This window comes from Miscanthus floridulus, chromosome 19 (assembly GCF_019320115.1).
Source record: "Miscanthus floridulus cultivar M001 chromosome 19, ASM1932011v1, whole genome shotgun sequence".
NCBI lineage: Eukaryota > Viridiplantae > Streptophyta > Magnoliopsida > Poales > Poaceae > Miscanthus > Miscanthus floridulus.
In genome coordinates this window covers 89,400,571-89,417,450 of record NC_089598.1, presented here as the reverse complement: position 1 = coordinate 89,417,450, position 16,880 = coordinate 89,400,571, and the positions used below count along the sequence as shown (strand labels likewise).

Below are 16,880 nucleotides of genomic sequence, written 5' to 3'. Positions count from 1 at the left end.
GTAGAGAGAGTTATTAATTGACACCTCCTACATCAAAGATGTAAATTATGAAAATATGTTTCATCATATATTCAACAATGCTAATTGGATGTCGTAAATATTATCGTTCTTTTCTTATAGATTTGGTAAAACTTAGCACAATTTTACTTGGAACAAACTCAGATTTCTTATATTATAGAATGGAGAGTTTATTTTAACACCCCCTCTCACGTGGAGGTGATTTTACGCCTTACACGTACAATAGGAACAAGCAACTTTTTTTATTGCACCAACCACCTTTTGCTCTTAAAAGTTGTATGCACAAACACTAATCGATTGCACCTAAAGGCTTTAGGTGATGGAAAGACATACAATCATTTATACTTCTCATATAGAGTTTCAGGTGATGAGAAAGTCAGTCCTCTCATTTTCTGGGTGAGGCGATAAAAGTAATACTCGAACGTCAATCGTTAGGAAGGTTATAAGTAGACTTTGTTCTAATAAGATGTGTCCTTTTTTTCTGTATGTAAAAGTTGAGCTCTATGTTAAAATTTTGTACAGTAATAGTGGATACGATAACTTATGTTAAAATTACATTATAAATCATTATCATTAATTTTTATACAATCTTGTATCTCTAGGGTTATTTTATTATAAGATGTTCAAAAATTCATAAAACTTTGACCTTAGTTATGATATCAATAAAAAAATTAACTTAGAACTCAACTTGTAAATGAAAAAAAATTATTAAGAGTAGAATGAACTAACTAAAATATTTGGTGGGAGAAAACCGATCAAAAAAAAAAAGTTAAAAGGCACAGGGCGTTACTTGGGTGAGTAATTTGATCTTTTTTCCCCATATGAGAAAAATTCTTACATGGAAGGAACGGTGAAAATCGGCAGGAGCAAACGTTCTCAGCTATGAGCTCTCGGGCAGAACACCGGTGCCATCGCGCTGCCAGCGTGAACAGCGTTTCGACGCGCGGGGTGGTCGACACGACACGACACGCAGGCTGCCGCCGCTTTGGGCGACGCCGTGGACCGCGCGCGGTGCACCTGCCGCGGCGGGGCCGGCTACGAGGTCCGATCTGGGTCCACCCGACAGAGCCGGCAATGGAGGAAAACCGAGGGAGAGAGAGCGCCGGCCATCGGTAGTGCCGCCGGGCGAACGTGCGCCGGGGCCTCGGGCGCCGCCGGACGCATCATTCGCATTAATTTGACTGGGGAGGCGGCGTCGAAGGACTAGAGCGAGGGAGGGGGACTGGGGATGCGGAGCACGAGGGCGTGCGCTCCGTCGCTCGCTCCGATCGCGGCGGCAGGCAGCGACACATTTTCCTCCTCGCGGCAGCCGCAGCTCGAATCGAGGGTTGTACTTGTACCAGTCCGAGTGAGTTCCAAGGTTATGCTGGCAATAGCACTTGACTACGCATATTTGATACACATTCACATATTCACAATGAGGGTAAATAAAAGGACATGGGCAGCGAGATTCTCAAACAACAATTTCGCCTCTTCCATTGATGGATTTTAGTGAGAGCATTTATAACAAGTAAGCCTTGCTCAATCCTAACATTTTTTATTTGTTCCAAAGTAAAAAAAAAAAAAAGATGGACACATACACATACAGTCATACACATTTGGCCACAAACAATCAGACAGTAGACACTGTGAAAGCTCTAGTTTAGTTTTAATTAATCGATGAAACCCTAAGTACTAACCTAGTTTATCAAATGCTCATGAGATATGTAGCACATTTCAAGTGGTGAAGCAAATGAAGATCATGACATGATGATGATGATGATCAAGTGCTTGGACTTGAAAAAAAGAAAGAAAAACAAAAAGCTCAAGGCAAAGGTATAAGTGGCAGGAGCCATTTTTGTTTTGGTGATTGAGACACTTAGTGAGTGTGATCACATTTAGCATCGATAGTCGTACTATTAAGAGGGGTGAAACTCATATCGAAATACGGTTATCAAAGTGCCACTAGATGTTTTAACTCATTGCATATGCATTTAGAATCTAGTGGAGTGCTAACACCACTGAAAACATTTATGAAAAATATACTAACACATGTGCACAAGGTGATACACTTGGTGGTTGCACATTTGAGTAAGGGTTAGAAACTTCACCGGCGGAGTGTCCGCCTGTAGAGTGCGGACAGTTGAAAGGTCCTTGTTGGTTTTGGTAATTGAGTGACAACCTAGGTGGACTAATTGTGTTTATGTGAGATACACAGGTGATTAGTCCACAGGTACATGTGTGTGAGCAACATATGCCATGAAGGTGAAAATGGCTTGGAGATGTTGCAAAGCTCACACATGTGATGATGAAGGAGCTTAAATGCACATGAGACATGACATTAAGTCATGTGATCAAGGTGGAGAAGATCAAGACAAGACTTGGCTTGATGGACCGGTTGCAAGCGTGAAGGGCAAGTCGAAGGCTTTGGAGTGATGGACCGCGTGGCGGTGAAGCTTGAGCAAGACTTGGCGCCGATGGACGATGGCAACGGTGAAGAGCAAGTAGAGTCAAGATCGATGAACCAATATGATCATGTGATGATATGAAGTGAATCATATCATTGTTGATCGTGTTGGTGCATGTGTTGCATCGACTTTGAAGGAGATGGAATGGAATGCGCAAGGCAAAGGTATAACCTAGGGCATTTCATTTCACCGGTCATAGGTGTGTAGAGAAGTTTATGACCGGGTTTAAGGATAGATGGCCGTACTATCAAGAGGGGCAAACTTGTTTGCATATCGGTCATCTAGTGCCACTCGAGTGATCTAACTTTGCATTGTCGCTAGGATCGAGTGACGTGGCAAGTTGAGTGGCTAACATCCTTTGGGAAATGATTGTGAAAATGCTAACACACTTACACATGGTGATGTACACTTGGTGGTGTTGGCACATTTACAAAGGCGGTGGTGTTTGTAGGGGTGAGATGGGTTTGGGTCCCTCTCTCCCTCTCGCCGAGCTTGCGAGGCGGGATTCGGCGCTTTTGGGAAAATGGAATGTCTATTTTCTATTGTGCCGGATGCAAATTCTTGTGGTTAGCACACTTGAGCAAGGGTGAAGAGAATAGAGAAGATGCTGGCGTCGGTCAACTGACCGGACGCTGGATCTGAATGCACCGGACGCTGGCAGGCTGCGTCCGGTCAGGCTGACGTACGGTGACGCAGTAGCTGGAGAGTGACCGGACGCGTCCGGTCATGCTCGAGAGCTTACTGGAAACGACCGGACGCTGAGGGTCCAGCATCCGGTCAGTTGAAGCTGGAGCGTCCGGTCAGGTCAAGTGACCGTTGGAACCGGGACACGTGGTCGTCTGTGGATGACCGGACGCTGAGGTTCAGCGTCCGGTCAACACGACCGGAGCGTCCGGTCGGCCCGACCGTTGCCCAGTGAAGGGGTAACGGCTAGTTTAGCCCTTGGGGCTATAAATAGAAATGGCCCTCGGCCATGGCTGGTGCTGAGCACCTCAAGGGACTTAGTGTCCATGCTTGTGAGTGCTTGGGAGCCCTCCATTACACATATACTTGATAGTGATCATTCGATTGTGTGAGTGAGCGATTCTAGTGCGATTACATCGTGAGGTTGCATCGAGTGGCACTAGGTGATCGAGTTGCAAGCCGGTGGTGCTTGTTACTCTTGGAGGTTGCCACCTCCTAGATGGCTTAGTGGTGGTCTCCGTCGAAGCGCGCAAGAAGCTTGTGCGGCGCTCCGGAGAAGTGCTTGTGAGGGACATTGTGCTCGCCCCGTGGGAGTCGCGAAGAGCAACTTTAGTAAAGCGTGTCATTGAGCTACCCTCACTCAAGGGGTAGGTTCTTGCGGCGCCCGACGTGCGGGCTTAGCGGGTGATGCTAATTAGCCGCCGAACCACCAAGTGAGCGGTCGACACAACGGGGACTAGCGTGTTGGCAAACACGTGAACCTCGGGAGAAAAATCATCGTGTCAACATTGTTCTTCCCGTTGGTTTGCATCCCCGTTACACAAGCTTGCGTTTACTTCCATATACATTAAGCTTGTGTTGTTGCTCTTGTAATTAGATAGCTTACGTAGCTTGATAATTACCTTCTTGCTTGTGTAGTATAGAAGTAGCTCCCTTGCGTGGCTAATTTGGTTTTAGTAACCTTGTTAGTCACATTGCTTAGTTTGTGTAACTAAGTATTTGCGCTCTCTAATTAGGCATTGGTTGCCTTGTTATTGAGCATTGGCTAGTGAGCTTAGTTAGCTTTGTGCTTTTGCTTACTAGCATGTGTAGGAGCTCCCTTGTCGCTTAAAGTACTAGTGGCATAGGTTTGTGTAACCTTGCTCCTAGAATTGTTTAGGAGAGCTCTAGCTAGTCCGGCACCTTTGTTGCATAATTGTTATCTTTGCAAGGTGCTAGTGAACACATATAGTGGGATATAGTCTTGGCTAGACCGATAGTTTTAATTCCGCACTTGTATCGGTTAGCCGACGTGATTAAGTTTTAGAAAAGACTATTCACCCCCCTCTAGTCGCCATCTCGACCCTTCAACAGTCCGACTGTGCCACTGACACCCTGTACAGAAAAGACAGGGTTTCACAGAGTGGACCGGATGCTGGTCTCAACTGGACCGGCGCGTCCGGTCAGTGGAAGCAGAGAAGACGCTGGAGTCGGTCTTCGATCGGACGCTGCGTGAGTGCGTCCGGTCTCGCTGATGTGGCAACGCACAGAGGAGACGTTGAGTGACCGGACGCTGGGTGAGTCCAGTCGAGCATGACCGGACGTGTCCGGTCGTGAATTTTCGCGAATGGAACCTTACTAGAAACGACCGGACGTTAGGGTCCTGCGTCCGGTCACTTTGAGCAGCGCGTCCGGTCACTACTTAAATGTACAGATGACTATTGAGATCAGGAGATCAGCGTTTGAAGTCGATGACACGTGGCAAGCATCGGGCAACCGGACGCTGGGGTCCTGCGTCCGGTCGATATGCCCGGAGCGTCCGGTCACCACGAGCTGTGCCCAGTGAAGGAGTACAACGGCTCTATTTCTTGGGGGCTTCTATTTAAGCCTCATGACCAGCTCAAGCTCACTCTCTTGACCATTTATATTGACATAGTAACCTTGTGAGATTAGCTAAAGCCCTTCCACTCATCTCCATCATAGATTCAATATCTTTGTGAGATTGAGAGAGAATCCAAGTGCATTGCTTGAGTATTTGCATCTAGAGGCACTTGGTATTCGTGTTTCGCTGTAGGATTCGCTTGTTACTTTTGGTGGTTGCCGCCACCTAAACGGCTTGGAGCAGCGAGGATCGTCGAGCGGAGGTTGGTGATTGTCTCCGGCTCTGATCGTGGTAATTGTGAGGGGTTCTTGACCTTTCACCATCGGAGAGGCAAAAGGTACTCTAGTGAATTGTTCGTGGCTTGTGTGATCCTCATCTTGTGTTGTTTGTGCGGCACCCTATTGAGGGTTTGGCGTGTGATGCCAATTAGTGCGTGAACCTCTAAGTGAGTGAATCGCTACAACGAGGACTAGCTTATCGGCAAGCAAGTGAACCTCGGTAAAAAATCATTGTGTTTATCATTTGATTCCGAGGTGATTGATCTTCATTGATATTTATTCTTGTGATTAATTGGTTCACTCCTCGACACGACGGTATAACCATCTTGCTCACTCTCTTTATATTATCGCAAACTAGTTATCAAGCTCTTTAATGTAGCTAGTTGTGAGAGCTTGTTAGTTTGGTTAGTGTGGCTCTTTAGTTAGTCTTGAGAGCGCACTAACTTAGCATAGTGACATAGCCATTGTGTGGTTAGAAACTATATAAATTAGAATTATGGTAGGTGGCTTGCATTTTTAGCAGGCTAGCGCAACATTTGCTTCGCCTCATAATTGTCTAATCGAGTTGCTAAGTGTTGTTGTAGAAATTTGTATTAGGCTATTCACCCCCTCTAGCCATTAGAACCTTTCACACTGTCATAAGTAACTTTCTGATGTTTAACATTTATAAAAAAAATAGCAATATATGAAAACATAAGATATTGCTTCCTAATGCGGAAGCTAATTATGGGTATATACAAACAATAACAGATAAATTTAGGAGATATCCTTCGAGAGAGAAAAGTTGAGGGTAGGTGTGTCTTTTGTTAACATCATCTGTCTAAAAAATTTCTAGAAAACTATTTATTTTGGAACGGAGGTACTACATGTTATTACACACAACAACATTCAATAAGGCACTAAGTTCCCACATCATAGCAATTTCACGAAACGAACTAAACTTTTTTTACCACAACCAGGTTCAATTTACCTACCTCAGTCTCGTCTAATTTTCATTCTTGATCTACAAAACCAGGTTTTAAACCCTTAAACTTTTGAAAACCGTTCAAATCAAAGGAGGTAAATCGGACTAAGTTGAAAGTTTGAGGAGAAATGTTTTTATAAAAATATATAAAAAATCTTAAAAAATAAAAAAATATATCCAAATATATTTTACATGAAAATATAACAATTAAAATCCTACACCCTGGTTTAATGTTAGAAAATTCATAGAAGATTTGTTTTAGCTTGGAAAATCATGAAACTAATTTTAGATTTTTTTTTTCTAAAATCATGCTCTATGCTATGGTGCCTAGCTTTTCATGTCACTTGATTCTATTTGTACAAATATCATGACCCATGTGCTACCATCTAGATTTTTTGCGACATTACGCCCCATAACTCATTGCACTAAAACTTAATTAAATCTAGTTTGTAGAACTTAATTAAATGTATTAAACAAAGGGTGCATACATGCATGCATATGTGCGGCAGTGTGCATGCAGCCACGTAGTTTGACGAAACTACTTTGAAAATTTATCTAGGGGTAGTGGACCAGTGCCCTCTACAGCCCTGAAGATGCTTCAATGGTGCTTTTGTGTAGTTTAGATGATCATCAATATCCACTAATTATAATACAAAGGAGAGCTTCTACTAGCAAATAAGCAATAAAGTGAGTCCATAAAAATTTAACCGATTTCAAGCCAGGCACCATAACATAGAGCATGCTTTTAGAAAACCTAAAACAAGTTTCATAATTTTCTGAGCTAAAATAAATTTTCTATGAATTTTCACCAAACTTTAGGATTTTTAATTGCATTATTTTTCATGTAAAAATATATTTGAATATTTTTTTATTTTTATTATTTTTTATAAAAATAATTATAGTTCGATTTACCTCTTGAACTTTCAGCTTAGTCCAATTTACCCCCTTGATGTTACGCCATATTAGCAAAACCACCATCAAAACCGCCGGAGTGTAAAAATGAATGGTTTTCAAAAGTGAAGGGGGTTTAAAAAGACTAATTTTTTAGATCAAGGAGAAAAATCAAACAACTGTGATAGTCGAGGGAGGGTGGTAATTGGACTTCTTCTTTTTTTTTGTTAGGGAAAAGGAATAGGGCCGATGAACGATGGGCTGAAGCCAACCTAAACTTAACATGCCAAAGGCTGCTGAACTTGATCCATCGAGGCCATGGGCCCATTCCACAAAGCCCATGTGAGCCCCAGGTGCGCACATACTCAGGGTCGTTTGCGACCAAAATTTAACATGCCAAAGATTTGGCAAGCCAAAGTTAGGTAAAAAATCTTGTCATAGATTTAGCAAGCCAAATATGAAGAATTGGCAAGTTTTGATAGAAAACCAAACAATAGCCAAAAATATGACTTGCCAAATCTTGGCGACAAATTTTGGTAAGCAACCAATCAGGCCCTCAGTACTCACACCAAAGAGGCAAAGGGCACGTTTGTTTGCCTGGCCCAGCCGGGCCACTGCACCCGTGGGCCGCTGTTTGTTTACCTGGACGTGGTTCCCAGCCCAGCCCGCACACTCGTTAAAGCAGTTCAACTCGTTCCTCCCGGGCTCGGGCCGAGCGGGTGCTCGGGGTGGCTAGAGCGGACATTGCCGTCACCTGCGGCGCCTTCCTCCGAATCCCATGTTGCACCCTCCGGCACTCCCCACCTCACCATGGCAGCGCCGCCGCCTCCCTCCCCGCGGCTCCGCCCCCTTCCTTCCTCCCCAGCAGCTCACCAGGAAGCTTCCGTGCGCCCACGCCATCCTCCTCACCTCCGTCCACCATTCCTCCTGCGCCTCCACCATCTCCCTCCTCCGCGCGGCCCCCTCCCCATCGGTGAGGCGGTTGCCGGCAAGGTCGAGCGCGGGCACGTTACCCTGCTCCGATGCGGCAGCCCTGCCCCGATCCCGACGAGGACGGTGAATTGGAGGTGGTTGAAGACGTGTAGTCGACGCCAACGCGGATCCCGAAGGGGTAGCCCGTCCAACGCATGAGATTGGCGCACGCAGGCCGCCGGTGGCGAGCTGGCCGCTGGCGCAGGCGCCGGTGGCGAGGAGACGCTGTGCAGGTCGCCAGCGCAGTGGCCGCGGGAGGCCGCGGCCTTCCGGAACTCGAAGACGCGTCAGCTGACGGCCGCGAGGGCCACGACGACGGTGACCACTTGGAAGCGCAGCCCAGCCATGGTGCTCCTGGGCGCCGCCGCCACGCAGCTCCTGGGCGTGCTCCTGGGCAGCGGTGGAGGAGGCCGGCAGCGACGGCTTGCTCCTGGGCGCGCTCGGCGGCGGCGTGGCCGTCACACGCCAAGTGTTCGCTGTAATGCCAATAAGGACAGAAGAAGAAGCTACGGTGGTAATGTTACATATGCTCAAATGCAGAGTAGGTGTATCCACTTGTACAGGCAAACAAACAAGATTCTTGGCACAGTCAGGCTCTACCGCGTACAGGCAAACAAACATAGCGAGTTGCACCGCCTTAGACCTGTCTAGAACTATGGCTGTTTCCTTTCAAGGAACAAACAATTCAGTGGAAAGAAATACAAACCCTCATTCAGACCAATACACCTTTAAACAGCCACACTAAAAACACCCAATTGAATAACAAATTATAAAATTTGGAATACATACAGATGGCTAAGAGGCACTACCAAGTACTAACCTTCCGATCTTTTCAGCTCCCAGAAGCCGCAGTGAAACAGTCAATATTGCACAATTTGACTGACCTCATCATCCCCCCAAAGCTGTCACATCACGGCATTACAAGAGTCAGGACACAGGAAACAGAATACGTCTTACAAGTACAACAAAATTCCACAAGGGAATGTAAAGTAGAAAGCATAAAATAAAATGTATATACAAACCGATCGATGCTCTTCCGTGGCCTGTCAGTTTGATCCACACTAGCCTGTGGTTTGTCAAGCTGATCAACGCTCTTTCTGCTTTTATCTCTCCTGTCTATACTTCCCCTAGGTTTCTCCCGTCGATCAACGCTAGGTCTATGATCAATGCTTGATCTTGGTTTGTCCCGGATATCGGTGCTTCTCTGTGAGCTCTCCGCACTTTCGGATCCTGTTTCACTAGGATCTGAAGGACCTGAACTCTCTGGAGATTCATCTTTAACTGGTGGCGATCTCTCAATGGCATTGACGAATTTTTTCAGGTGCTTAATGTATTCTGGGTACAGTTCCAAATTACAGTGGTTCCCTCCTTTGACCCACAGAGGCTCATATTTCACTTTGGATAGTTCCCATAGTGCCCTCCCATGAGAACAGTCAACAACCTCATCAGCTGTACCCTGCACATGGAATAATTCAATGACTTGGTTAAAACCCCTTGTGTATGGCACCCATAACCAGAATTTATATGCAGAAACTTGGTACAGATTTTGTAAGGCGAAAGGCACCTTATGATTTAAATTCTGGAAACTAAAAACAGTATTGTAGTACAACTCTAGAATAAGTAGTGTAATACTATATTGTATGATGGTACAGACATAATGCCTAATATGTAAGCCACTTTATTGACCTCAAAAGTGTAGACCTTAATAAAATTGCATGAACATTCCCCATTGAGCTTCATACAAGTGTAGAGCTTAATGAAAATGTAAGAACACCAATACACCATTGATAATAACAAGCTTGAAACTCGGAACACAGTTTGAAAAGAACAAAGTGGGAAAATGGTATGTAACCATCAAATCAAATATATAAAAGCCTTGAACCCTAGATCCCTACATGCAAGACAGAAGTTAATGGCAATAAAGACACATGCATGTGCGCACATGGAACTAAACATTATTAAAGAAAACTTGCTGTCAGAGGAATACTCACATGTATAACTAATACAGGACACTTGACCAGAGGAATTTTGTCAATGTTCTGTAAATAAATTAGTAGAGATTAGATCAAGTATACGATCAAATTAAAAGGAATCTAGTAAATTAATCACCTTATATATGTCAAACCAATATGTATGCTTTACAGGATACATCACTCTTAAACCAGATGAAATTGGGCTATGTAGAACAACAGCTCGTAAATGAGGCAAATGGGATGCTAAATCCAAAGTAGGGCCACTTCCCACTGATTGACCATATAGAATGATGTTTTCCTCAGGGGCTCCATATGTTTCTATAAGACACCTATAAACAGCTTCTATATCAGCATAAGTGTTTTGCTCACTTGGCTGCAGAATCAAATGGGATTAAATTGGTCAGTCATGCACAAGGGGAGCTGGAACTCATAAAATAGCATGTGAAGAGGGGTAAAAGGAAAGTACTTTCCTAGATAAAAGCTGAATTTATACCTTCCCAGATGATTGTCCATACCCAGAATAATCATAACTGTAGGAAAATGTACGGATCAGAAGTTACTAACATGGGGCATAGCAGGAATACAAAGTTTAAAGGAATTGAAAGGATCAGGAGCAAATATATCATGAGCACAATAGAAAGGTTAAAACAGTCATAGATAATGCCTAGCAATCAACCACCAATTATAAAGTCAAACTACATATTAAGTTGTAGCTAGGCCTATACACAAAAAAGGGTAAAGTAGGATAAAAATAATAATACGGTGATAAATGGAATTCATATATTCAATAAGAAACAAAATGACCAATCAGAAAAATTAAGTGGGATAAAAGAGCAGACCAATCCTCCATTTGCAAGATTTCAAATTGGTCATAGAGTGTTAGATCCACTGTAACTCAGTTATTCTAACCGACAGCTCATCCCATCACTTTTATTAAACATAGCCATCAAACCAGAAATACCTAATTCCCTAAGTAAAACCTGATTCACTCAAATCTCTATTGAACAAAAGCTATGAGCAAGAGTTCAAAATTAAAAACAATATCAAAACTTGGATCTAGAAAAATCAATGGACAACTATTGTAACCAAATTATAAAAAAAATCGACCCAAAGGGGAAAGACCGCCCCCACGGCATTACATTGAGAAGAAGCTTCTCGCGCACGGGCCGAGAAACACCCAAACAATTCCAGTACTGACAATGAAGCAGACGTGCCCCTCAATTAATAGTACAGCACATCAACATCCAAACTTTCCAGTCAACTTAAGTATGCACTAGCAAACAATTGCCAGCCTCAATGAAATCCACCTACTGTATACCAGAATAGCGCAACTTTCTGAACCACACATCCAGATAAGCTGCACTGTTGCAGCTTGGGACATTCCCGACTTTATATAACAATTAAGAACACATGAATTCGCAAACAAATAAATCTAGCAACAGAATCTAAGACTATCTTCCACAAACACAGTCCAAATAATACACGAACAACCTTGGACACTAAATTCCCCCCCAGCCAGTTTTGGTAAATTCTGGATCACAATTTCAATCCAAATGACATACCAGATTTGTACAACATTAAGTATCTAATTAAGTAATTAAAGCAGCTACAGATCCGAGAATTGCACGATTAACTGTAGGATCCCAATTCCCAAGTGCACACGCCACCCCAACAGGCAAGTCGCGAGTTCTAAACTAGCACAGACAAAACCTCCAATGCCGAAAATAACGTCCCAAAAATGAGCTCAAATATGTATTCCTGTTTACCAAATGAAATGAAGCAACCGAATACTAACATCATAGCATCACAGCGTAATATTAACAGATAGGATCTCTACACAGTCCAGTCGAAGCAGCAAAGCGCGGCGAGGGCTAGAGAGCGCACGTTACATATATACATACCCCATGAGGTTGACGTTGAGGTGGGCGCTGAGCTCGACGAAGAGCTCGTACATCTGCCCCAGGTCGGCGGCGTTGCCGTGGGAGTAGAGCAGCGTGAGGCGCGCCCCGGGCTGGCGCACGTACATGGCCACCACCTCGGTGCCGCGCTTCGTGGGCAGCCGCCGCGCCTCCACGCCGCGGCCCCGCGACACGGGCACCCCGCTGAGCTCCACCACCTCCGAGTCCGCCGCCGCCGCGGCCGGCGACGGCGGCGGCTCCACCCCGTACGACGGCGGGGTCGGCGGGAAGAACGCGAAGCGCGCCGCCACCGTCGACGCCACCGCGCCCATGGGATGGGAGGAGAGGGAGCTTCGCGCGAGCGAGCTAGGGGACTGGGGCTCCCGGTCCCGGGGGCGGCGGGGCAGGCTCGCTCGGAGGTGGCGGGACTCGAGGCGGAGGAGAAAAACTAGGAGATGCGTGGTTTTTTAGTGGAGGCCTTCGCGGAAGCTGCCGCCGTGATCGGAGGGGAAAAGGGTAACGGAGCGGAGCAGCGGATGGGGGCGGCGGGAGCGGGGTGGTTTGTTAATGCGGACTGGGCCCCGCCGTTTGGATTAGTTAGCTGGCGACCGTAATTTGAGGAGGGTTTGAGTTTGGAAACCCAATGTCGCGCGAATTCGGGGCAAATTTGTGGTGGAAAAACGGAAGAAGAAAAAAAGGTCTTGGGGCGACCTGAATAAAAGACGCCGAGAGGTGGTAGCATGTGAAGCAACTCGCTTTAGCGCTGCCGGCGGCGGCAACGGCAAAGGACTCTGCTGCTTTCAGAAAAAGCGTGTGTCCTTGCTTTGCTGACTCGAGGTGCCAGTAACGCCTGTCCCTGATAAGTGGGCCCAGTTTGTGCTGGCCCCACCTGGCACTTGATTTTGTACCGTTAGTGGGATCACTCTTCATTACTATTACATACTAATATAATATACAGTCATGAGGTGCTACGCTATATTCATTATTTTTTCAGCCAACAAACAATATTTTTCTCTCACGGTAAATCAGTCAACTGTACTTTCAGTTATGCTTATCAGTCAAGCGAACATGACGCTAGCTTTTTCCCCTGTTGACGTCTGGTGGTTAAGTTGTTAACTAACGTTAAACACTCCATCTCTCTGTGCTCGTTTAATTTGATCATCTCATGTGATGTGACAGTATGTCTTTTGAAACGAATGTCAGAGACAAGGTTGCTTCTTGCTTGTTTAATTTGATCATCTATATGCACTTGATTTGGAGGCTTAGATTTAATTTTCATCCAAATATATGATGATGACGTGAAGCAGAAGGCACGGGACAAGGGGTTGCATATTACTGACGCGTCTCATTGGAAATACAAAATAACTTTTTAATGTCCGACGACACTTCACACCTAAACAATCAGCTCAGCAACGCATCCTGCACTGCATATGCCAATTTGCAGGTCAAGCGCAGCAGGGTTGAAGTGGTCTCCAAGTGACAGTGCAAATCGTCAACGGGAAGCTTAAGCTTAGTGCTCGTTTAGTTCCCAAAACTTTTTTCAAAAAATGTTACAGTAACCATCACATCGAATCTTGTGATATGTGCATGGAGCATTAAATGTAGATGAAAAAAACTAATTGCACAGTTTGGTTGGAAATCGCAAGACGAACGTTTTGAGCCTAATTAGTCCATGATTGAACACTAATTGCCAAATAAAAACGAAAGTACTACGGTAGCCAATTTTCCAAATTTCACAAACTAAACACGCACTTAGATAACGGAAATTTGATGTGTGAAGGCAGAGAACACTAGCGGATGTGAAACATCTCGATACAATTCGCAGCTAGCTGCTTCAACAGTTCAACTTCAGTGTATCTGTTTCATCCAAGGGGTAATCGCATCTTGAAAAGTTTATCGGAATGTTTGTACCACGTATACGGTTCAATGCTAGATGAACATCATGATGTTCGGTTGCACTTAAAATAAGCCGTAGCCAGTTGCTTAAATAGTAATTTGTGACGTTTTTTTGACGTTTTTTGTGAGCTTTCTACATCAGCTGGTGACCGAAACAATGTAATAATGAATGGTTGAGTGTAAAACTCTTTTAGAGGCCGAATTTATTAAAAAAAATAGTAATTTGTGAGAGGAGTCAAAGAAGCAGTAGCCCGCTGCGGCTTATTTTATTCAAGTGATTAGTTTCTTTAACAAAGAATCTGCTTACTTGGGTTTTTTAAGGAAAAGATAACAGTCGCAGGAGCATTTCCGCGTCACTATTTTTTCCTACCTTTGTTTTTCTTTTTACTTATGCTCTGTGGGTAGAGGTCAAGTTCAAAAGCTGATAGTTCTAGCTTTAAGAAATCTTCGGATACAGGGAGTGTTTAAATAACTTATTTTGTGTATAGTTTAGACCGAATATAAATATATTTTTTTAAATAATCTAGTTTACTCCAATCGATCTATCTATATATAACTCGAAGTTGCAGCCATTCCAGAGCCAGCCCAAAGACACTTTGATTTGTTTCTACTACATGTCACGGGAGTTCCGTTACGTTTGGCTTGGGCCATTTGACAAAATTGAGAAAAGCCAAATCTCGAGTATATTGGGCCTTTAAATTGAGAGATAGCGAGAAGTCTACTCAGCTGCTGAGCTGCTACAGTGTGTTTGATTTTTTAAATCTTTTTCATTCAGTCACGTAGACACGAAGGATGGGTTTGACAGTGAGTTTCAGCTGAGCAGAATTATTAGAATCACTGCCAAACGTCACGAAGGGATAAATGTTTCAGAGAGAATCACTTGGAACCGATTTTTGTTTTTGTACAAGTAGAGAAAAACATTAAAAAAAACTGGTTTCTCTTGATTCGAGTTCCAGTTTCAAGAATCCAATGAGCTAGCCAAACAATTCGAGGAAGTAGTCCTGATTCATTAGAAATAATCTAGATCCAAAACGTTGCTACGAGAATCTATAACCCTGCCAAACGTGCCCTAAATGCATGGACGCATACCATTCCTATTGAAATACATATGTATAATTATATCTTTAAGCACCTTTTTTTTAGAAAGGACGGCAAAAGCTTTGCCGTGATTTCTATTAGACGAAGAAAGAAAAAAGGCAAATGCTCGTCTAGTTTTTTGAGCGGAAACTGGGTCCAAAAACCATACAAATCAGGAGAGTGCACCACTCATCCTAGCAACTTTGGTACAACAACTGAACAACTATCACAACTCACCCCACTACTTCATCCAACTTGATCAAAACGATCCAACTAAACAACTCAACTATCAACTAACAAGGACCCAAGAAGACCACGTCCTGCTGAGCGACACCAAGCAACAAGGAACAATCGCTAAGGACGGTTTTCACCTGCAACATCTAGTACGGTAGGAGAAGAGGTAGGAAATGACGCCTTTAAGAAGGGAACGATGTCCGCAAACGTCGTCGTCCACGCTTTCGCCCCTGAAAGGATCAAGATGCCCAAAAGGGAGGGTAAATTGGGCTAATTCTAAATTTTCTTACAATAATTAAATCCTACGGTTAGCCCAATTAACCCCTTATGCCTAGAAAAGTGTTTCTATTACTCTAACGCACAAAGGACTTGCAACCTATGTTCCAAACTTACTCTAGCATGGCAATTCTATGAATGTAAAGACAAGTATTGAATTGCTCAAAGTAAATGCTCAAAGTAAATACTCAAAGTAAATAGAGAGAGAGGAACGCGGCGATGTTTTGTCGAGGTATCGGAGAGTCGCCACTCCTCACTAGTCCTCGTTGGAGCACCCGTGCAAGGGTGTAGCTCCCCTTGATCCGCGCAAGGATCAAGTGCTCTCTACGGGTTGATTCTTCGACACTCCGTCGCGGCGAATCACCCAAAGCCGCTCACAACTTGAGTTGGGTCACCCACAAGCTCCGCCGGGTGATCACCAAGCTCCCAATCACCACCAAGCCGTCTAGGTGATGGCGATCACCAAGAGTAACAAGCACGAACTCTCACTTGACCACTCTAAGCCTAATGAGAAGATGGATGCACACTTGGCTACTCTTGATTCACTAATGAGGCTACTCTCTTGGATTCTCAAATCTCAATTATCTCACTAGGACCTTGCTCTTCTTGACACTCACAAACGTGTTTCTCAGCTGTTGGAATGAGCAAAAGTAAATCCACACACGAGTGGAGCTTCTATTTATAAGGCAGCCTGAAAAACGAACCGTTATGAGTTTCTGCGGGGTGACCGGACGCTCCGGTCGTGTTGACCGGACGCTCCGGTCAGTTCAACCCGCATTCCAGTGATAATGTGTTGACCAGACGCTGGCAGGGTCCGGTCACCACTGACCGGACGCGTCCGGTCACATTAAACCCTTACTGGAACTTTACTGTACTCGACCGGACGCTGAACCCTCAGGGTCCGGTCAGCACTGACCGGATGTGTCCGGTCGCAGATTCCCTTCTCTAGAACCTTACTGGAGTCGATCGGACGTTGCCTTTGAGCGTCCGGTCACTTGACCTCTCTAGCGTCCGGTCGCACCGAACATAGTCTCTTGATCAAATGAACTGATCGGACCCTGCGGCCAGCGTCCGATCGCACCAGAGCCAGCGTTCGGTCTGCATTTGACCCTCCATTCACTTCCAACTCTCGAACATATATGAATAAAGTTTGCTCCAATGGATCTTAGGCATTCGTAGGAGCTACCTAGAGCTAGTTTTAACAAGTGTGCACTACACCTAACTCACTAGACTCACCTAGGTTAAGCTACCTGTCCATACCCCCCTTAATAGTATGACCAAAGGAAAAACAAAGTCCTAAACTACTCTAAATGTCTCTCCAACTCCAATCGACACTTAGAACTAGTCATCCTTAACCTTGTCGTCCATCCTTTGAAAATCGAAACGATTTCCATCGTAGGGGCATGACAAC

General features: G+C 44.6%; 1 protein-coding gene across 2 annotated transcripts; it reads right to left on the bottom strand.

The window, feature by feature from the left end:
• Positions 1-7,561: 7,561 nt before the first annotated feature.
• LOC136525261 (uncharacterized) lies at positions 7,562-12,661 on the bottom strand. Of its 2 annotated transcripts, XM_066518265.1 has the most exons (7): positions 11,990-12,661; positions 10,582-10,618; positions 10,225-10,461; positions 10,107-10,154; positions 9,138-9,571; positions 8,936-9,017; positions 7,562-8,591 (listed from the first exon to the last, which is right to left on the bottom strand). In XM_066518265.1, the coding sequence occupies exons 1-6, from the start codon at positions 12,316-12,318 to the stop codon at positions 8,948-8,950; spliced, it is 1,155 nt and encodes a 384-aa protein (XP_066374362.1). In that variant the 5' UTR covers positions 12,319-12,661; the 3' UTR covers positions 7,562-8,591; positions 8,936-8,947. The 2 variants fall into 2 exon arrangements, with proteins under 2 accessions (XP_066374362.1, XP_066374361.1); XM_066518264.1 differs by lacking the exon at positions 7,562-8,591 and having other exon boundaries at positions 8,612-9,017; positions 11,990-12,659.
• Between the last annotated feature and the right edge of the window lie 4,219 nt (positions 12,662-16,880).

What these genes read in the sequence shown, in the direction of transcription:
- LOC136525261 (XM_066518265.1), bottom strand. Translation starts at nt 12,318, where the DNA reads ATGGGCGCGGTGGCGTCGACGGTGGCGGCGCGCTTCGCGTTCTTCCCG. An exon ending in CTCAACGTCAACCTCATGGG is followed by an intron (nt 10,619 to 11,989) that starts GTATGTATATAT and finishes ATTTTCCTACAG; the next exon opens with TTATGATTATTCTGGGTATG. An exon ending in CCACGGAAGAGCATCGATCG is followed by an intron (nt 9,018 to 9,137) that starts GTTTGTATATAC and finishes GTGATGTGACAG; the next exon opens with CTTTGGGGGGATGATGAGGT.